The sequence below is a fragment of the Lingula anatina genome, chromosome 2, assembly GCF_051362555.1.
Source record: "Lingula anatina isolate TDL-2025a chromosome 2, LinAna3.0, whole genome shotgun sequence".
Lineage (NCBI taxonomy): Eukaryota > Metazoa > Brachiopoda > Lingulata > Lingulida > Lingulidae > Lingula > Lingula anatina.
This window is the reverse complement of record NC_141768.1, coordinates 25,893,957-25,917,319: the sequence shown is the minus strand read 5'-3', so window position 1 is coordinate 25,917,319 and position 23,363 is coordinate 25,893,957. Positions and strand designations below refer to the sequence as shown.

At 34.2% G+C, this 23,363-nt stretch overlaps 1 protein-coding gene across 1 annotated transcript in view; it reads left to right on the top strand.

Annotated features, from left to right (window-relative positions):
* LOC106153775 (regulator of G protein signaling 7) overlaps nucleotides 1–23,363 on the top strand; it is a 64,390-nt gene that overhangs the window by 11,399 nt on the left and 29,628 nt on the right. The window contains 7 exon segments of the mRNA XM_087005567.1: nucleotides 10,201–10,377; nucleotides 16,889–16,985; nucleotides 21,011–21,061; nucleotides 21,866–21,908; nucleotides 21,910–21,970; nucleotides 22,413–22,464; nucleotides 22,836–22,977. Of these exon segments, the coding sequence (XP_086861693.1) occupies nucleotides 10,264–10,377; nucleotides 16,889–16,985; nucleotides 21,011–21,061; nucleotides 21,866–21,908; nucleotides 21,910–21,970; nucleotides 22,413–22,464; nucleotides 22,836–22,977 (560 nt within the window). The 5' untranslated portion in view covers nucleotides 10,201–10,263.

Sequence of the window (23,363 nt, the reverse complement as noted above, 5' to 3'; positions counted from 1 at the left end):
ATTTCAAGGAAAACCGATAGGCCTGTTGTCATGAAACTCACAGGAGTAATTAATCTTACTAAAACGCAGATCAAGTTCGAAAATCGGCATGATCGGGCCACTATTTTAGTAGTTATGCTGTTTTTTTCACTTTTCAGCATATGTGCAACACTGTTAACACATTTCAAGGAAAACCGATAGACCTGTTGTCATGAAACTCACAGGAGTAATTAATCTTACTAAAATGCAGGTCAAGTTCGAAAATCAGCATAATCGGGCCATTATTTTATAAGTTATGCTGTTTTTAAACATTTCCTCAGATTCAATTCTTAGGCATGTTAACAGTCTCATTATTTAACTAATAAGATTCGTAAAAGTGTTTGTTTGACATTTCCTGCATCTTTACAACATTGTTAGTTGATTATGTAAAAATGATGGTAAACTTGTTATCATGTATTGTATAATAGAGTTTCAAAAATGGAAATAAACTCATATCATTGCAGTTTGTCAGATTCATTCATTCACTATGTTCAGAAACTCAGAATGGAGGAAATTGGACATTAAACACTGTTCTATTGATATTTTTCCCATCTCATCAATTTTCTTAGTTGATCATATATAAATGGCAGTAAATTGTTAATTTTGTTATATGTTAAAAAATTGTTAAAAATGGAAAAAAACACATTTCAGGACAGTGCTGTCTTGTCTACATTTTGGCATTTTCAAGGTGTGACTTTGAAGTTCCTTTGGCCTGAAGACCTTTGCTAGGAACATTTTCTGAATATCCATGATACTAATATTTTATTATTAAAAATTGATGGTAATTATCCTGTTAAACATTATGTAATAGTGCATCAAAATTTGAAGAAACCCCTATTTTGGACACTGCTCCCATGATGACCATTTAAGGAAAACCATGTCACTTACTGTTCTCAAACTTACAGGAAGAAACATGGGACTTAAATAAAGCTTCAGTGGGCAATGCAGACTATTTGGTAAATTTTTTTGGCAGTTAATCAGTTTTTTGTGAAAATTTAATTTTTCACATATTGGCATTTTCAAGGTGTGACTTAGAACCTCCACAGGCTTGAAGACCCATGCTAGTCACATTTTCTGAAAATCCATGATACATATATTTTATTATGTACAGACACAGATATGTATGTACATATTGCCATCACCTGCGCCTGTCGTCGCCGTCGGCGATCATGTCGCCGTCACTGTTGCCGTGCACTTTCAGAGATTACACCATAAGTGGAAGACAGTTTTACTTTTTGGCTTTATATTTACAGAGCTGATGAGTATTCATAAAACGCAGGTCAAGTTCGAAAATAAGCATGATCGGGCCATTATTGTAGAAGTTATGCTTTTTTTTTACTTTTCAGCATATATGCAACATCGTTAACACATTTCAAGGAAAACCGATAGACCTGTTGTCATGAAACTCACAGGAGTAATCAATCTTACTAAAACGTAGGTCAAGTTCGAAAATCAGCATGATCGGGCCATTATTTTATAAGTTATGCTGTTTTTTCACATTTCCTCAGATTCAATTCTTAGGCATGTTAACAGTCTCATTATTTAACTAATAAGATTCGTAAAAGTGTTTGTTTGACATTTCCTGCATCTTTACAACATTGTTAGTTGATTATGTAAAAATGATGGTAAACTTGTTATCATGTATTGTATAATAGTGTTTCACAAATGGAAATAAACTCATATCATTGCAGTTTGTCAGATTCATTCATTCACTATGTTCAGAAACTCAGAATGGAGGAAATTGGACATTAAACACTGTTCTATTGAAATTTTTCCCATCTTATCAATTTTCTTAGTTGATCATATATAAATGGCAGTAAATTGTTAATTTTGTTATATGTTAAAAAATTGTTAAAAATGGAAAAAAACACATTTCAGGACAGTGCTGTCTTGTCTACATTTTGGCATTTTCAAGGTGTGACTTTGAAGTTCCTTTGGCCTAAAGACCTTTGCTAGGAACATTTTCTGAATATCCATGATACTAATATTTTATTATTAAAAATTGATGGTAATTATCCTGTTAAACAATATGTAATAGTGCATCAAAATTTGAAGACACCCCTATTTTGGACACTGCTCCCATGATGACCATTTAAGGAAAACCATGTCACTTACTGTTCTCAAACTTACAGGAAGAAACATGGGACTTAAATAAAGCTTCAGTGGGCAATGCAGACTATTTGGTAAATTTTTTTGGCAGTTAATCAGTTTTTTGTGAAAATTTAATTTTTCACATATTGGCATTTTCAAGGTGTGACTTAGAACCTCCACGAGCTTGAAGACCCATGCTAATCACATTTTCTGAAAATCCACGATACGGATCTTTTATTATTAAAAACTGATGGTCATTATGCTGTTAAGCATTATGTAATATTGCATTAAAATAGAAGAAAACACAATTTTGGGTGCTGCTGCCATGATGACCATTATGGGAAAACCATGTTACTTATGATTGTCAAACTTTCAAAAAAGAAACAAAGGACTAAAATGCAGCCTGAGTTGGAAAAGCAGTCTAATTGGCTTCTTTTTCTGAAAGTTAAACATTTTAGTGAAATATTCATTTTTATCATGTTGGCATATTCATTGTGGGACTCGAAGCTCCCATGGACATGAAGCCAAATGGTAATCAAATTTTCTACATGTCCATGCTATTTATAGTCAATAATCAAAAATTAGTGATAATTATTCTGTAATTTATTATGTAATGTTACATCAAAATTGACAAAAATCTTTTTCCACTGCTACTACAAACATTACGAAAAGAAAACTATGTTACTTATTATTATTTTCAACTTACAAGTATGATTTGTAGGATTGGCATGCAGTTCAAATTAGAAAGCCAGCTCAAATGGGTTATCATTTATTATTGAATTTAAGCAGTTTTATGTGAAATTTTCATTTTTCTCATTCTGGCATTTTCAAAGTGTGAACTTAAACTCCCATGGGCCTGAAGCCTTACGCTTGTTACACATTTCACTTACATTGGTATTACCTGTTGAGCATAATTAAAATTTGATGTTGAATTTGCAGTTAAGCATAATGTACCTTTGCATCAGAATTGACAGTAGCCTGTTTTGTGCATTGTTATTGTCTGCTTTTTGTCTGTACATTTGACAGCTTTGCTGCCTTGTATGATATTGCTTTTTATATTGATACACATTCCTACTTTGTAAAATCATGCTCTGAAAATTACTACCTTGATTACAGTCAAGAATGGCAATCAAACAGCGGTAATATTATATAAGAATAATAAGTTTCATTGTACAAGTAGAGCGATGTCACATCAATCCGTGTCATCATAAAAAAGGGCACCAAATATTTATAAATTTTGATATGATAAAGGTGACCTTGATATACCTGTTGTTAACATGCATGTCCTAAATTTGTCACTTTTCTTTTGATGTTATTTAAGAGTTAATGCATGCTTGAAATATCCATGGACCTAATTCTCTAGTTAGGTCCATGAAATATCATAATTGTGGTGGTGGCATTGGAAACTACATCTTTATCACTGCCTGTCAGTGCATGGTAAAGATACTGTATGTTTGATAAATGGGCTTTTATTTCTTACTTCCTAGATCATAGCACAGGTACTCGACTATAGTTCTAGGTAGTATAATGTTGAGTCACTCTGGCTTCATCTTTATGGGGGCATCTCGATAATCCAAAGGTTCATTGGTCCGAAAAATCATATGCACTCGCCTTTGATGAACTTGACTTTATTGCTAGTACACTATACACTTTATTCATGCATTAATTTGAACTATCGAACCTTCAGACCAGTGATCCTTCGGACTATTGCTACGGCCCCATCTTTATTATGTTTCTTTTATCAGGACACCTCAGGGGTGGAGTCAGGATACCAAGAATTGACAGGGTCAGAAAGATTGATGAACCACTTTTTCAACCATTCCCCCCCCCCCCTCCTCCTCCTCCTCCTCCTCAGGCAAGGCGCTCTGGATTCCCCTGTGTATTTATTATGGCATAACCTAATGGCATATAGCAAATGTGCCCATATTATTAAATAAGTAATAAGCTTTTGATAACAGCCAAATGTAAGTTTGTATGAAACCATCTAGAATTAAGAATGGAAGTAAAAGATGAAAGGGGAGAATGTGAAATCAAAGAAAGAAAATGACCTAGACCATGTTAATTTAAAAACATATTCAGTTCTGATAGATTGTGGAGGGGGAATTACTTGTACAACAGCTTTTGGAAGATTGTTGTTTTTCTATCAAGAAAGAAAAATATACTGACTCTTTTTTTTTATCCAAAAGCAAAGCTTTTTTCAACTACTAGTAGGTTTAATGAACATACAAAACATATTCTTTTTTTTTTTTACTATGGAAGTTTCAAGAGTCATAGTAAGAGAAAATGAAGATATTTTAGTGATGGGATCTGACTACCGGTGTAATTAAGACAACTTAACATGAGAAGTCTGTGATAGAAATGAAAAAGGACCTTATTGGGGGATGTAGAAGTGATAAAATTGTGTCTATTGATGGGGTTGGTTCAAGAATGTCAGGATTGCTATAATATAACATGGGTACTTGTCAGGTGTACTTAGATTCACTTCTGACTTGCTCTACCTGTACTTCCTGTTTTATTAATAATTAGTTATTTAAAAAAATTAATGTGATAGAAATAAAGTGTTAAAAATTAACACTTTGAATTTTTTTCTTAATTTTTTTTAACGATTATCTTAAGATGCAAAATATGGTTGAAAAAGTGTGTGTGCATGTATGTGAGTGCAAAGGATCTCTTGAATTGGTATTTAGGGCCATATTCTGTGGTATTTAGCCACAGACCTTAAAATTTCAAGAAAAGATTCTTATCTACAAAACTAATAATTTTAAAACCAGATGCCACTAGACAGCAGAATTCAAAAGAAAATTAAGGCTTTGATAATTCATTATGAATTTACTAACACTTTTATCTGAAAAAAGTCCGTAGACCATAACCAAGGGGAGTTCAAATGAACCACCCTTTTTGTCAAGAAAAAGGTCTGCTCTGGATAAAATTTGATAAAGGTTCACAAAGGCTTCAAGGTAAAAGGTTTACTTTTGCAGAAAAAGAACCACCCCTTTGAAATTGCTGGCTATGGGCCTGGGTCCCAAAGTTCATTAATAGTGATGCTTTGTGTGCCCCCTTCTACTACAGTCTTTCTTATACGCGAGTTATCGATAATTGTTAACAGACAGTTTTAAGAAGAATGGTCAGACCTGTGAGCCATAATTCAAAAGTTGAAATTTCCTTTGCACCTGACAAAGATTTCACGGAGGCTGCCATCTTAGTTTATTTGGAAACATGATTGAGGTTTTCCTGATGATTTGAAAAAATGATAATTTTAAGGCTCATGAAATTAAGAGGAATAGCACATGTACCAGATATATAAAGTCAATCTGACCTTTTTGTATGCTTGAAGGGAGCATCACTTTATAATTAACAGTATATAGATTAACACCTGTAAAGAGGAAATATTGATAGACCAAAATGATAGATTACAGTTGGCAATATTTGAAAGAACATCATGTCATCAAGCTGGCAGTGTTCTTGACTTATGTGAAAGAGGTCTGACCAAAAGCTTAGGAAGTAAAAAGAAGATGGAAATAAAATTTTAAAAATCATTGACTTAGTAGTATGCTTTCTTGTGTGCTTTCAAGTGGTTTGGTGAAAATATGCTGTTTAGCTAAATAGAAAATATGCTAGTAACAACAGGACTGCAAGGTTCTAACAAAATGCAGTCAACTCCTTGAGAAAAGTGGCTTGAATGACACATCGCTTGTATTGATCTACACGCATTGATTGATAACATGTAGATCTAAATAAATTGTAGCTCTTATGAGGTGAATGACAATTTCTTTTTGTTTTGTTTTTTAATGTTTTTTTTTTTTTAGTCTGTAGGAGCATTAAGTCAATTCTCCCACTGTGTGCCATATAGGCTTATAGTTCTTCACATCATTTGTGATTGGATTTAGTAACTGCAACAAAAGGTTCCAGTGCCTAAAAAAAGATCTCAGGGGCTTTAAATGATGACAGATAAAGTTATTGTAAACAGGCGTCAAGGGTTGTGACTTCCTGGTTGTTTGGTGGGATTAAAGAGGCTAACAATTTATTTACAGGGAAAAACGAAAAAAAAAAAGGCATTACCAAGACTGTGCTTATTGAATTTTTTCTGTTTTTTAGCTAATTGAACTCCCCTCGCTGATAAGCTCAAGTGATTAAAAAGATACTGAGGGAATACGTTTCATAGATGAACCAACTGATTGTATTGAGGCTCAAAAGATAGCAGCCTAAGTGACTGCCAGCTCCCCTTCCTCTTAGAGGAAGAAGTTACGTTTTTTTTTCCCTTCTTTGTCTTGCTCTAAAAAGCATTCTTTCACAGGTGTCTGTCTGGTGTCATGTGGTGAGAAAATGTATGGTTAATCAATATTAGGGTGGTGGCAGTGGTCGTGGAGATCTGGATAGGATCAAAATGCAAACCAAACATCCAGTGCAGCCAATGTTTGAAGAGAGATTGAGTTTATCTGAGAGGTTGTATTGATTTTTGAAATGCTGTTTTTTTTCCCCTAGGCCATTTCTAGCATGTTGTGTGCACTTTTATCAAAATGTAATTAAAAGAGTTTGGTTTGGTGATGGGGACTGTGGCCGAATCCACTGACAGTTGCCTGGACATTGTATCATTAGTATAACTCAATAACTTGAAAAGATTTCTGAGAAAATTCAGTTAATGGGGCATCTACAGATATCCTCATTTTTAAATGTGTTTTAAAGACATCTAGTGCTGATGGGAAAATTGTATTAATTGCAATAATTCATGAATACATCGTATCTCTAGATGACTTATTTATTTATTTATGTACTTATTTGTTTATTTATTCATTTATTTGGTCATCATTTTAAAAGGTCTGGCCTGTATTGATGGTTGTAAGAGTGATTCAATTAGAAGTAATATATAACAAAATCTTGGTTTTATTCAGGAATTATATTTGGAAGCCTGGCTTTATTCTGACTGATAATGCGAATGAGATGACATGACTCCCTTAAACAGACATTTAGGTATCTAATTGAGAGGAAAGTCGATCATACTCATGTAATTTAGATATGTATATTACAAGCACGTTGCACAATTGAATTAACAGCACTGCATTTGTGTCCCACTAATGTATCTGTTGTGCTGACTGCAATTTTATGAATTTGTGATCATAAGAACTGTACAAGGTCCTAGTTATTAAATTTTTTTTTTTTTTTTTTTTTTGTTACACTCCTACGCAAGATATGGATTTGAAACCCTTTGGATGCCATGTTAAAGATTATCTTGATAATGATAATATATTTATTAAAAAATGATTGTTTTAAAAATGAACAAGCTTGGCTTAGAGAAAAAGCAGCCTAGAGATGGATTTCATAAAATAGCTTAAGACCAAAAATCGGTCTTAACTGTTAGATCATATTTTTGGTCTATCTCAGTTCAGGATAAATATGTTGTAGTTCACTCAAATTTAACAATTAATTTTGTGTAAAATGCTAGCCATGTCTTCCATATTTATTGTGTGAAAGAAGACAAAATACTGATCTTAAAGTTTATATCATCTTTTGGTTATAAGGGACCTGTTTCATTTAAAGAACTTACTAAGTCTTAGCTTAGCCTTCAGGCTTTGAAAAGGTGTTACAATCTCTCTCACCCAACTCACTTTTATTTGTCAACCTTGACTTGGCTTTTTTCCTTAATTTTTCATAGTGAAAGATTTTCACAGGGATACTCCAGACTGATGTATACTTCCTGGCTCGAAAGTTCAACTTGATTTCCTGCCACTTAGAGCTTGTATTTTATTACCAGTACCTTACTATGGGAGCAATCTAGCAAAACATGCACAGCAGACTTTTGTCTGACCATTTTACCCTCTCTTGGAGTATTTGAGCAGAAGGGGTTTTTTTAAACTAAAATAAGGAATGAAGGACTTTTCTGGCCTTAAGAATATATATTTTGTATGAAGATTATTACTGCGATATCCATTTTCTTTAAATAAGTCATAAACCAAAGGATGGAAATTTTTATTCCCTACAGTGTTGTTCCAGCTTATAGTGTGCAGATATATACCCAAACTTTTTATGGGAATAAAATGAATCAACAAGGTAGAAATGTCTGAGATTTTACATTTAGGGTGTCTTCAGGACAGGGACCAGTGCAATATTCAGTAAAAAAAAAAAAAAAAAAAAAAAAAAAAAAAAAAAATATATATATATATATATATATATATATATATATATATATATATATATATATATATTTTGGGTTACAATAAATTAAAAGTGGTTTTGAAGTTAAGGTCAGCTTCCAGTCTTAAAATCTTTTTAGAGCGCATTCAGAACAGGAGACTAACAGATCCACGGATCAAATATGGCTGACCAACTTGAATGCTTGTTGTATAATCCCTGCAGGGAATCCATTCAGTATTTAATCGAGGAATCAAGCTGCAAGCTTTTTAATATGGGTTGCCATATTTGATTCAAGGATCTGTTAGTCTGCTGGTCTGAATGCGCTCTTAGAGAAATAGACCCTACAGATGCCCTTCTGTACCCCAGGGTATATTTTTAATTTTTGCATCAGCAGGATTTTTTTTTTTTTTTAGAGAGAGTTAAAGATAGAATCGGTTCCATGCCACCAGTAACTGGCAAGTAGATTTATTGCTAAGCATTCCACTGTTGAGAGAATTTTATGCATTTCTTAATAATGATCGACCATGCAGTCATAGAAAAATAGCGTCTTTTTTATTACAGTAAAGTGCCTACATTACTTTCATAATCTGGAATGAATAGGACATCTCTATGGTACAGAAATGTGGAAAAGTCTTCTTTCTAATGCCATGCATTTTCGACTACAGTGACAGACAAGAAAAATGATTGGGCATGAATGAAAAAGGCTGCCTGGAAATTGTTAGTATTGAACAATGGGACCTTTTAACATTGAAAGTTCTATTTTTATTTGGCGCTCCATCTCTAGTGTTTCGTTTTGAAAGATTGACAGCCTGATTAATAGCCTGGCATATTACGCAAGAGAATAGCCTAAACGGAGCTCCTGCAAGCTACATGGCCGATTAATAGCGATTATTATTATTTTTTTGTACAAGTGGAGGCTGTAGCTGGACTGAGGTGCACAATAATAGTCCGAATGTTCACTATAGAGCCTTACAACCAATGGACCTTTTTATGAAAAAGTGACGAAAATGATATGATTTTTTTAACCAAAGAAGCTTTAGACCAATGAACCTGCAGATCAATGAACTTATCGGACTATCAAGATGCACCCCCTGGATGTACCATGCACGTCCTTAAAGAATTCTAAAACATCATCATAATTATGGCACTTACCATAAAACACCAAAGAATAATTAGATATGGGCATATCAAATTGCATACATGCAAAATTGGCACCTGACAACGATTTACAGCCTCACAGGATTTTTTCTCTGATGTTCTTTGTTGTGCTGTCGGTTGATGCAGCAAGTTATTAGGAAACAAGTTGACTGAAAATAAGCACGATTTTGCACCTTCAACCTTCGTGACACATTTTCATACGATGTATCCTGTATTTCAACAAGTATTCTCTGCTCAAAATTCCAAAAGAAAAAAATGTAATCAAAACAAGCGGTCGAAAATCTGCTTAAACTTTGCACTCATGGCTCCCTTCCCACATACCTCTAGCTAAAATGACCAGGCAGCTTCACGACTTATACCGCTCAATGCATATATATATGACCTGCACTTCTGGCACAATCCTGTCTCCCCTGGTGCCCTTTTTTAAAATCTTGATTTTCTTGGTAGAAGGCTCACCTCAGGGTTTTTTTGGTTACATTGGGCAACAATTTCATAAAAATACCATCACATTCACATTGTATGCAGTGATAACAGTTTTACTCATCAGTGTTTGTTCTGTTTTTGGCTCTAGGTAGGAGTAATGTTGTAGCAGGGGCAACAAGACCTTTAAAACCTATTAATGTCACTGTAATAGCATTTGCCATGATGACAGTTATTTCCTATGTAATGGCCTATGATTTTTTTCTCCAGTCGAAGTTATGCGAAAGCAGTGCGTAACAACCACTTTGAAATCCAATGTTATGATATTTGCAGTAATAGCAGTATGTATATGGAAGACTAGCTTGTGATTATTTCTCTTATTAGTTGTAGGCTGAAGTGATGTCATAGAAGTGGGCTGAAAGGCGTGGCGTCCACAACTCTCTCTCCATGGTCAGAGCAGCCGAGAAGCGCAGCATGGCTTACAGATACAAGCGCCACGATGCTGGCTCAGCCAATGGACAGAGTCATGAGGATAATCCCAACTGGATGACTTACAAAAAGGTGAGTGATTCATAACACGGTTCGGAGAATAGAATCCTGAAAATAATGACAAATAGCTGCTTTCCAAATTACATTCAGTGAAACACTTCATGTTATTTCAACATGAAAATTTAGATGGGTATTTTGTACTTAACAAGTCATTGCTGCAATAAATTGACAAAACTATCAAGAGTGTCCAACTGGATGAATTATAAAAAGGAAATGCTATATTATCAACAGGCAAAACTGGATCATATTTATATTAGAAAATAAAATAACTTCTTCCATTCTTTTGCCCTACTTCTGTTTTGCCTTCAGGGGTGCCCAACACAAATTTAAAATGATGCTTTAATAATAATAATAATAATAATAATAATAATAATAAAAGTTCTTCTTCTTCTTATTATTATATTGAAGTAAGCTAATTATGCAAGTTGTACCATTACATTCTAAAATCAGACAGATTATCCAAATTGCATCTTTACAAAAGTTGTCACTATCATGAAAAAACACAAAAGTAAAATATAATAAGTTTTTAAGTTTTTATGCATAATTTGCATACAAAAGATGAAGTGATGATAGCATCATTTTCATAGATGATAATTTCAACTGGAAAACAACAAAAAACAGTCCATAATTTCTAGAATTCGTTATCAGCAGTCAAAATCAAAGCAGTTTTGTACTTGTAAATAATTTGCACATAAAAGAGAGTGAGACGATGATTTAATTACCTGGTATGTACAGAACCAATGGTGTGCTTTTTCAGCCCTAACAACTAATTTCTCTAGAGACTAAAGTTTCAGTATGTGCCAACTCGTCAAAGGGTTTGGTATTCTGGCTGTCTTACAATGTGGTGATACCAAGTTTGAGTTAAGCATGTATGTATACGCACATGGGATTTAGCTATATGTAGCCACACACACACACACACACACACACACACACAAACTACATTAACGATGCAGTGATATGTGATCATGTGACTAGCCAAGATGGCCTCCTTATATTTGTCCCATACCCGTACATGTACTTGACATTTTTATGCAGAAATGGCCAAGGCACATGTACATGCATGCTGCATTTTTTAAAGATCTCAAGATGGCTATAGATCCTATGTGACAAAAATATAGCCATTTTGTAATATCATAGTTGTAAGTGATTGTTCAATTAACACATACTTATCTATCCTTGGAAGTAGGATTGTGGTATTTAACAGCAGATTGGTAATTTAGTACCTAGGGCTGTTTTGATCACAGTGCAGATTTAGGCATAGCAAAGACTGATCAAACTATGTTAGGTTGTATATCACAAATGATTTTAAATGCAGCTTGCATCAAAATTTTCAGTTTTTTTTTAAAGTCTCAGCACTTATTTCTGCATTCACTGGTGACAATAACCCATTTATTAGAAATACATCTATTGTATACCATGCATGGTACCATTGGTCTTTGACAATTAGAACAGTCCAGAAAGAATACTGTGGTATGAGAACCTGGCGTAGATAAAACATCATAAGCTTTTGCTGTCATTTCTCAGTATACATATTGAATATAAACCCGCTCTGAGGTGAAGTACCAGAATTAGGGATGTAATTGTCAAACAAGTTATTGACTAAGTATGGACTACTGTAGAAAAAAGAAAAGCCTTTGCCTGCTTGGGGCTCTTTTATTCCCAGTAACAGAGCTTTCATCATGGAAAAGTGCCAGGGAAATGCCGCATCTGGGAAAGTGTAAGCCACCAGGTTCAAAACATATTGTTTGCCTTTTTGAATGTTTTTTTGAAGTTTCAATGCCATTTACATTGAAATTTGTTTGAAAAGATATCATCCTATGCAAATTTTCACTTGTTATGGGAAAAAGTTATTCAGGAAACATAAAATGGTAAAATACACGTTTATGTTATTTAAAAGTAAACTGATTAAAAACTGTACAATGCACTTCAAACCTCTGTAATTTTCGTAGGCAAATTATTTGGAAAATTGGAAACAAAAAGCCGTTTTTGAAAATATGTTAAAGTTGCTGTGAGCTATACGCCATTTTCCTTTTCTTGACAAGAAACACAGGAATCTTTGCTATAAATCAACTTCATTATTAAACCATCGAGATAACTTCTTTCATAGGAAAAAAAATACTGAAACGTAATCAGAATAACATGAAGTGTTTCACTGAATGTAATTTGGAAAGCAGCTATTTGTCATTATTTTCAGGATTCTATTCTCTGAACCGTGTTATGAAATGTTTGAAAGTGATTAGTTGCACTTCTCCTTGTATTTAATAAAGAACGTCTGAAAAAATAAAAATAATAAGGTAAATGTTTTCAGATGATAGAATAATTTTATATCAAGTTTAAATTGTTTCAGTATCAATTGTAAGAGATGGAAATGAGAGGAAGGTTGTTCTTATATATTTATCTTGGAATGTTATATTTGTATGTATATTTGAGTCATATTTGAGACAGTGTTCTTAAATAACTATGTGAAGTTCACTCTTTGGTCATTTGGCAAATTCTAAGAACTTAATTAGCTCACTGCCAAAAATTCTAATCACCAGTGACTTGTACTGGACTTGCCCCTTACATGACCTGGTGTTAATTTAGATCAAGGTCTGTGTGCTACAAAAGGTTTTTTTTTTTTTTTTTTTTTGTAATTAACTAGTATCTGAGTTTTTTTTTCCCCAATTCCAAATTAAAAAGAGATGCCTTTTAGAAGATATTATTTTGGTCAAAACAGGGAGTTCTGGGAAACAATTATCTCGAATTCCATATTGATGGCATTAATTTACACTTGAGGAGAGGTATACGTATTTTGTATAGCTCATACATCTACTACCTTTTTATGTTCTCTAGAACTTCTGCCCTCAATACTTCAATACTTGTTATATGCTATTATTTGTTCTGATTTTCAATGTTTATTCATGGAGGGGGGGGGGGATACATCTTCCTATCAAATCCTGTTGCACTATGGGGAGTGGGGAAGAGGTTGAAAACACACTCACACACACACACATGCATGCATGTTCACACACACACACACACACACACACTACATTTTACCTGTGATTCTTTTTCACTCTGAATGCCCTTTTTTCATCAGAAAACATTATGCACTATATGGAGAGCTAGAGTGGGGGGGGGGGGGAGGATTGTGTTCACACTCCAGGGGTACATTTGGCCTTGTGTTACTCAGGTGCACTGTGAACAACCTTTGTCTACTATGGGGAGGTCCATGTGTAAAGATATACCTCCTCCTACTCCCTCCCCCCCCCCCAAGGCCCTCCAACTCACTGTCCTTGTGTAGCTGGTGTACTCCAAATGCTCTCTATCCTCTATTAGTTCTAATGGCATTGATTGAAATTGTAGCTTCCAGATAACTGCAAGAGGCATCGATCTGCTAGCACATTTGAAATAAGTTTCCATGAAACCATACATGTAGCAGCTTTTTCCTTGTTGTGCTGTTTTTAGTACTGTCTACTTCTTGAAACATAATTTGATTTCATACGATTCAAAGTTTATTAATTTTATTTCATACACGTAATAGGTATGATAAATGATTGCCACTTACATTTAGGGTTATTGCATGTATTGTAGTAATTTTTTAAAGTCTTCTATTATTTAACAGATGATTGATAAACTTTTAAAAATTATTTCTGATAATTTTTTAATTGAAGACCAATTCCCTTTTTACATTACTTCCATAAGTCCCAATTAATCTGTTCAAAGTCAGAAGAACAGCACATATGATAATTTTTATCAATAAATGTTGATTTGATTAAAACTCCAAATAGGTAATGATATATATTATTCAGTGCATTCCCATCTTTTTTCCATCCTTCCTTGCCCTCCTATATTCATACAGCAATCTTGTTAGGTTTCAATTGTATTTTAACCATAATCATAATTGACTGGATCTCTGTAGGGAATAGTAATAATTGTCACATTTCATTGGTATTTATTTGGTAAGACAGCCAAAATTGCCATTTCTTGACTTTCTATGAAGCGATTACTGGTGTATTCCCTCAAAGTTACAAGGCATTTGCCAGCTGTGTGCCAAACTGCCATCCAAAGTTAATACAGTGTATGTAGAAAGCAGGAATGCCAAAATACCAGATCAGTATTCATGTGGTGTGATCGTTCCTCTTCCCCCCTTTCTTTTCAAACCACTAATGTTGGTGGTGTTATTACACAGAAAAGCAGTCTCTTTGATTATCATTTAGATAAATACAAAAATGGCATGTCTGCTTTCTGTTATCTTCAAGTGCCCAAAAAATATGGCGATTGCCATGATGTGTAAAGCTAGTATTTCCATGTATTGGATCTGTACATGTAGAAATCATGTTGATAAATGTTTGTTTTTCTCCTTGCATTGAAATTACCTATAATATATTACCATCACACAGACTTGTAATGACCCAAATTAAAAGGATGTCTACTTAGTACTTTTCATTTTTAGACAAATAGAAAAATTGCTTCAATCGGTTGTCTCCAACACTCAGTCTTAACAATGGAGTATTAAATAACATGTAAAAAAAAATATATGGTCTGGAACTTCTTCAGAGTGCTTCTTTAATGTTAAAGAAATGAGTGAAATAAGCAGCAACTACCACCTCATTTGAGTGCGAGATTCTTTTGTATGTCTCCATCAAGTAGCCTTAGTCTTATTGCATATCATCAGTATTCCAGTGTGGACAAGAATGTGAAATTTTTGAGAACTTTTATTTCTCAGAGAAAGGTGACCCTTCTATAACTTAAGTTTTGGGTGAAGAGATTCAACATTTTCTTTCCTTTGTTTCCTATTCATTTCACGCACGAAGCATTTTTCATTATTTTAAAAAGGAATAAACCTGAGTCACATACAACTGTGCTTGGATATCTCCGTATGAAACAAGCATGTGGCATTAGAGTACATGTACCCATAATCATGCGTAATCGTATTGTCATCTACTTCGTGGGCATTAAACTTCCGCATATTGTGCAAATATCCATTGCTAGTCCAAATGGGTTTGAATACCCTGTTATCGCTGGCAGTCTAGATCAAGAATGCCTGCCGTCATCCATGCGAATAATAAGTACACGTATAGCCTATAGCTGATGAATTGTATAATTTACTATTATCATCAGTAAGCTTAATGATGGGTTGAAGGTATTTAAGGACTATGAAAACTGGATATTATTTTATCATTTAGAGGAAAGAACTTGATGATGCTCAGATGCATACAGTGAAATAGTTCAGCTTCCTGTAGCAGATGGTGCATATGAACAACAGCCTCGATGACTGGGTTCCCATAAACCTGTCATACTACGGGATCGATCTAAGGTTCTTCTCTTTAAATTGCATTCAGTTTAAGCGGCTCAAATATCTGTCATGCCCACTGAATCTGCTAGGGTGCTAAATAACTTTCGTGCACACTTAGAAATCCCCTCAGAGAAATCCCCTCAGAGATATATCGATCCTGCTAGTACAGTAGGATTATGGGAATGGTCCCTATATTGAATTCAGTGCAAGACCCCTCTCTCCCTCTCCATGTTGTTCTGTAGTTATGAAAAAGCAGGAATCATAAATCATCTCATAGTGTCTGATAATATAATTGGAAGGTCTGGATCGCATCTGACTGTAAAATCAATAGTTAAATAGAGAAAGGAAAGGGTCTTCTTCTGCGAGAGCCATTTATAGGACGGCACTATGCCATTTATGAGATGATTGCACAACAACGAAAATCTTTGTTGAAAAACATATAGTATACTTTGAAAATTCATTTGGGTATTTTTCAATGATTATAAGATCGTTTTTCAATGATTATAAGATCGTTTTTCAATTTAGGTGAGGTCAGCTTTTCCTTGTATTACATTCTAGTTCAAAATTTTATTTGAAAACCATATGCCAGATGATACTTGTATGCACAGTACTGTATTCAATTGCTGAATGACACATCGGTTTGTCAGTCAAATTAATACAATTCAGAATTGATTATCTGAGTGGATGGTTCATGTGTTGGCTCCCTATTAGGTATATGGGATGTTGTGGGGGGAAATATGAAGCCAATGGAACTTGTCTGGGTGATATTAATTTTATAAGCTATTCACCTGTAGTATATCTTTGAAACTTTTCCTTGTGATTTTGAATTGTAGTTACTTATAAAAAAGCCTGAAATGAAATGCAAAATGTCCACAGCTTCCCCTTATTTATTAATTATTAATTGTGAAAAGGATAACCAGTGTTCCCTGTAACATTTCTATCTGTTCGGTGTTTGTAAACATGATTGATTATCCACTAACAAATTATTAAACAAGCCAAGAAAGTAACTTGCAAGTTAACAAGAATTAAAGTATTTTCTGCATCTTTGATGCAAAAGGAATCAATGAATTTCACATAATTTAAGATTTTTGTTGCAGTGTAGTTTTGGCATCGGGGAGATCCCCCCCCCCCCCCCCCATTTTTTGTCACTTTGAATACTTGTTGACAACTTGTATATATACTCTTTTGTTTTTTAACCACAATATATTTTTTCTTTCATTTTGATACCAATGATCTTTTCAGATGGAGGCCATACTAGAGCGCATGCAAGATGAACAGACAGGTGTTTGCGTTAGAACAGTCAAAAGTTTTATGACAAAAATTCCGAGTGTGTTCACAGGTAAGGGCAGTGACTCAAGTTTCTCTCTAGTGCGGTGAATCTTAGTTAATCTGATATATTTTATCATATCTCACCCAACACAATGAGATCAGCAGTCCCATTTTCAACCTAGAATCTCCTCCTTTTTTTCTCTCCTAATATAATCAGGAGAGTACATCCACTTCTCTTGTGATGGCCTCATTTCTTATCTAACACAATCCCACCCAACACAATTAAAAAGTGCATCCACTTTTTTATGTGATGGTCTCATTTCTTATCTAATAAAATGAGGAAAGTGTACCCATTTTATCCCTATAACATAACGAGAAGAGTGATGCATTTACTTCTCATATGATGGCCATTTTTCTTTATCTAACACAGTGAGGGTTGTGTACCCATACTCCCCTAACACAATGAGAAGAGTGCATCCACTTCTCATGTGCCTTATTTCTTATCTAACACAATGAGGATAGCATACCCATTTTTACTAACACAATGAGAAGAGTGATGCATCTACTTCTGATATGATGCCCTCATTTCTTATCTTACTCAATAAGGATAGTGTACCCATTTTTACCCATTAAAACGATGAGAAGAGTATATCCACTTCTCATGTAATATCCTCATTTTTTATGTAAAACGGTGATAATAGTGTACCCACTTTAATACATCCTGATTTCCCATGATTTCACATTTATACACTGTGATCAGCTTGTCCAGTACTTATAACTTTTGTTACTCCTTGATTCTAAATCAATGAGAACATTGTTCTAATCTTATTCTGGGTAAGGTACATGTACGTTAATTAAAACAACTTGGGGCCAAAATATTAAAGTTGTCACATTGTCTCCCACATTGACAGTTTAGAGTGCCACAATTCCATTTAACACCAGAAAATACTCCCAAGAGTCCCACATTTATATTTAAACTATGAAGCCACATTCGAGATAAATATTGCCTTTTTGTCGTGTGTTTGTGTATGTGTGTGTGTGTGTGTGGGGGGGGGGGGGGGGGGGCAGTTTCACATGCCATACAACTTTATGAACTTTTGTCTCTCAACATTCCTTACTGTAAGATGTCTTATAAGGAGAAATGCCCTTGTATTTAGTTTCTTGGTATATTTTAAGCCTGTAAGCCTTTTTCATTTCACCCATGTGACTTGTTTGCTGAAGGATTGTAAGAGCATTTAAGTGCTTTACTCTCACTAGTATCACCAAAGTGGAATTGGACCATAAATAATGTAAAGTTTCGCCATTGTGAGCCACTTGTTTTTTGGCGAGCATTGACCACAATTGGATTTAAGGTGATGGAAACAAATTGGTGAGGTCATATTCTTGAAAGCTGTTGCCATAATGACAAGCAAGAGTATCCTCAGTTGTACAATTCTCCATGTTGTTGTCAGGGCCAACTGAAAAGTGATGAGGCAAATGATTGCCTTATTTTCATACTGTGCCTTACACGAAAAAAAAGTAGAAATTAAAGAAGTCAAAATTGACTGGAAATGGTGAAGGTTCCACAGCGAAACATTTCTTCAAAACTGTCATAAAATAATGGTTTATCTTATTGAGTACAAATTTTATGCTCTTGGGTCTGCAGAGGCATTAAAAGGAAGGTAAGGTTGAAGGCAAATTGGCCAACTGTCTGCATTTCTATAACAGCATGCTGTTTCGAAGATTTAATAGTCGTGGGTGAAGGGAAGTGGTCATGCAACTATTTTTATCTCACCATTGCTTTTATAAAAAAAAATGTTATCAAATAACAACATTATAAAGATAAACTCTATTTTTTGTTCAGCCAGGTAAAATTATGGAGTTTTTTAAGACATCCTTTCCAGTGGAAATAGTCTATGTTTACACAAGGAACTTGACTGTTTATGTAGTTGAAGTTATTAGTGGGTTAACCAGTTTCTCCACATCTGTATGTTCTTACTGTGTGGCATCACACTGGTGAATGACATTTTCAGTGGCGCTAGTCCACTTTAAGGTTCAGCACATGTAGTAGCACTCAGATGTTTTCAACCGTGGGAAGGCCAATATTATTATAGACACTTACCTTTATGAAGGCGACGAACATTCTTGCCATAAGGTGAAGACGGAATGATAAAAGCTTTATGTTTACAAACATTGAAAGTTAATTGAGCTAGATTTAGATTAAAAGCATAATCTATTTGAACGATGGAATTATTTTTTTCTTGGAAACGTATGTGGTATTTATTTGTGAAAAAGTTTGCAAATGGTGTAATTTTTTTAAAGAGGTGCTTCAGGTCTTGGAGACAGCTCAATGCTGTAGAGTGTTTTCACAATATGTAATGAACCTAAAATTTAATCTGTGTCCTCAATTTCTCTAAATTTAGTGAAGCTTAATTTTTAAAAGCTTAAAAGCTTGAGCTCAAAATAAAGCATTACATTTTAAACAAACTTAGCCCAACCTGAAGATTTGGCAGTTCATGACAGATTTAACGAAGGTCGCACAAAGAAAACAAGTACACATAATGCCCATGCAATGATACATTTTGATTTGTTGAAGCTCAAACATGTTGTATATGAAATCTCCAAACTCTGAACTGTCCGTCTCTCACTCTGTCCAGAGCTATGACACGGTATACACAAATTACCAATTATATCAAGTTGTTGAGTTATTTCAAGTGGCATTTTTTTTCTTCACACCTGTGTTGACCAAAGCAGCCACATGTTGCTCAAAGACCCTTGGACGACTACCCTTCCACCTGCATTACATAATCATGACCTCACTAAAATTAGCTTTGTTGGAAACGACATATGTGTATACAAAATAAAATTTAAGCTTACAATAAGGAAACCTATTCTTTTAGACATATTCAGTCAGTTTTATCTGTAGCCACCAACCCAGCATTAGTCCACCTGAGTGAGTGAAGTGTATAGCTGGTTATTTTCTCAAAAATTTTCACCTGTTTATTTCATTGACTGGTAAATTGAATGTAGATTTCTACATGTTGAAATCCATTTAACAATATTTTCTTTAAATAAATGCATTTTATAGGACTCAAAAAGGCAGGTTGGTGCATATGTTATGACTAAGAACAATGTTAAAAAATAAACTACAATGTAGGATTTTATATACTTGTTGGAATTTTCCATATATATATCTGCTGGTAGTGCATGAAAGATTTAGGTGAGTAAGTGATGTTAAATTATAAGTACAAAAAGCTGTCTGATTTCAATAAAAACACTTTATGGCAGTTCAATATTGTGATTCATACTTGAAACAAGGAGCTTTTTTTTTCACTGCACGTGCAAGTGACAATACCAACAGAAACACTTGTGTTTTTTCTGAAAATTAGACAATGATTATTCTCACTAACAAGTAAGGCATCAACAGCGTTAACAAGGATAACAGATTTATTTCTATGGACATACTGTTCTTATATAAACATCCCATATATTTTTAAGTACTTTATTATATTGACCCAATAAGTACACAGACATAGAATGTTTGGCTAATGATTTTTTATATGTCTGAAAGAGTTTTTCTTTGATGCACTAATAAAGCACATTCAGGCTCAGAAAGTACCCACAGTTTCTGATGTTTACTTTTATTTGAGTACTCACTAACAGGTATAACTATGAACATATTTGTGTTGCCTTTTTTGTCATTAAAAGCAAAGAAGTATGATTTCAGTCATCTTTTTCTTACTGATGGTCCATGGAATGATAGAAGTTGCTATAAATAGTTTGATTGACTTCTTATGGGGGAGGCATATTTATTTTATCAGCACTATCTATCCTATCTCTGCCTTAAGAAATTTTGTATTCTTTGTAGATTATTACCACGGTCATATGTTTGTTAGTATTGTTATAGCTATATGTGCATTTGTAAACATGTCATAACTTCAAAGTTTTTAAAAATTATTTTGGTGTCATTTCTTGAAATCTTTGGAATATTTCCAATACAGTTATTGTGAAATAAAGATCTTGTTTGAGTTTTAAAGAATTTTGACAAATGAATCTGTGTATAAAGAGTGTGAACAAACTAGTATATTATATTTCCATTTCATTTTGTCTCTTCAGGAGCTGACCTCATTAGCTGGATGATGAGAAACTTGGATGTGGATGACCAAAGTAAATACAAGATAAAAATGTGTTTCTTTTGTGCACCCCAGCATCATTGAATTAAATACCTTACATTGCATACAATGTGTGGTTGTCTTCCAAAATATGCATTATTGTTTGCATTTTAATTTGCAGATGATTTTTAGTAGACATTTACTGAGTTTTGTAAGTTAACTGTTAAGGTTTTGTTGAAAATGGTGATAAGATAAACACTTATATTAATAGAATCTTGCCCCCCTGAAACACATCTGGTACGTTGTAGCATTTATATGCGCATTGAACTCTATATACTCTCTATTCGTACTTGAAATCATTTCACCCAGTAGTATGATACATACAGCATAATCTTTAGCAAAATATCAGGCCTGCTGCAAATTTGCAGCAAATTTGCAACAAATTTGCTGCAGTATTGCTGCAAACTGCAATTCCTTCTTTCAAATCTGCTGCAATATAGCTGTAAAGCAGCAGCCATAAAAACTCTTAGTTTGCAGCAATGTTACTGCACTGTTTCAGCAATATTGTTGCAAACTTTTCATTTTGCTAAGGGAAAAGAAGGGAATGATTTCAAGCAATTTTCAATACACCCATAAATTTGAAAAAATGACTTTAGTTTATTCTCAAACACTTAGTTAATTCTTCTGTAGAATTATGAACCAAATTGGCTTATAATCATAAAGTTACAAGTTATTACTTTTTTTGTTGCTGAAAAATGTTTCACAGTTATATAAAATGTAATACATTGTTAATTATCATCATCATCATCATCTTATTATGTGTATGTGTTTTAATAATAATTTAGTCATACTTTTCCAGCTGAAGCTCTTCACATGGCCAACTTAATGGCATCCCATGGGTATGTTTCCTATTGATGATCACATACTATCAGTGAAAAATGACAACACATATTACAGGTTTCAAGTGAGTTCCTTCTCTCTTTGGAATGGAGATATGTTGCAATATTAAAAAGAAAAACAAAGTGTTCACGGTTTCAATAAATTGGGTTACAGATCAACGTAATTTGAAGTTTGTCAGTGACTAATTGAGTGTGATAATGTGGAATTGTGTGTGTGTGTGTATGCATTTGTTTGCATGCATGTGTGTGTGTGTGTGTGTGTGTGTGTGTGTGTGTGTGTGTGTGTGTGTGTGTGTGTGTGTGTGTGTGTGTGTGTGTGTGTGTGTGTGTGAGAGAGAGAGATTGTGATCACTCCAAGCGTACTTACATGTAGAGCATACATGTATATGTAAAAAGGACATGTTCTGTATACATGTACCTATATACTAGTATATGAGTTACATATATGACTGCAACCTGATGGTGCATGTGACACATCACTGATTTATACAATTTCTTACTTTTTAGACTCCATGTTTTTGGCCATCCAGAAGTGGAGAGCCTGAAAACACAGATTATGGTGAGAAGCAATAATTTGGTGATACACTTGTAAATGTGCTTTTGATTGTTTTCCTTTGTGCCATGTGGACACAAATACCAGAGGTATAATTGTTAGGTTCTGGTTGTTAGGTTCTGATACTGGTTGTTAGGCTCTGATACTATAATTGTTATAAAATTGCCAGTAATGTAAAAGTGATCATTTTGCTTGTTGATACAGCAAAGTTGGACAGTGTTAGTTACACGTGTTATCTAAAGGCAATAGTAATAAGTTCATTTACAAGTACCAGTTATGGAAATTATCCTATTTTTAAGTGAAAATAACTGAATGAAATGTCTTTTAAAATGTTTCAGTACAGAAAGATCCTAATAATTTTTCCATTACATTTCCAGCTGTATATTTGTGTAAGAGAACAATGCAAAACAAACAACGACTTGAACTGGCTGACTATGAAGCAGAGAACTTAGCCCGATTACAGAAAATGTTTTCACGCAAATGGGAGTTTATCTATATGCAGGCGGAGGCACAGATCAAGTAAGACTACTGTATATACATGCATATTCTGGGGGGAAGGGGGGGCAGTGAATAAGCAGACAAGTGTATAGAACAGGGGGTCTTTTATGTAGTTTTCACGAAAGAAAATAAGGTCGACCCAGTCTACTTGAATTGACCCAACTCTGCAGGAATTCTCGCTTAGTGCAATCATCTTAATTGAATGACAGGTCTACTTTTATTTTCAACAATTTTGTATAGTCACCAAGTTTTCTGTATTCTACCTAAAGCCAGGAGGTGTGTTAAGCTGATTGCACTCGGCGAGAATCCCCACAGGGTTGGGTTGAACCATGTAGACCAATGGCCGTTTTACAACACTAACCAATCAAAGTTACAGCTGAGCATGCTATATATGCCACTGTTGCACT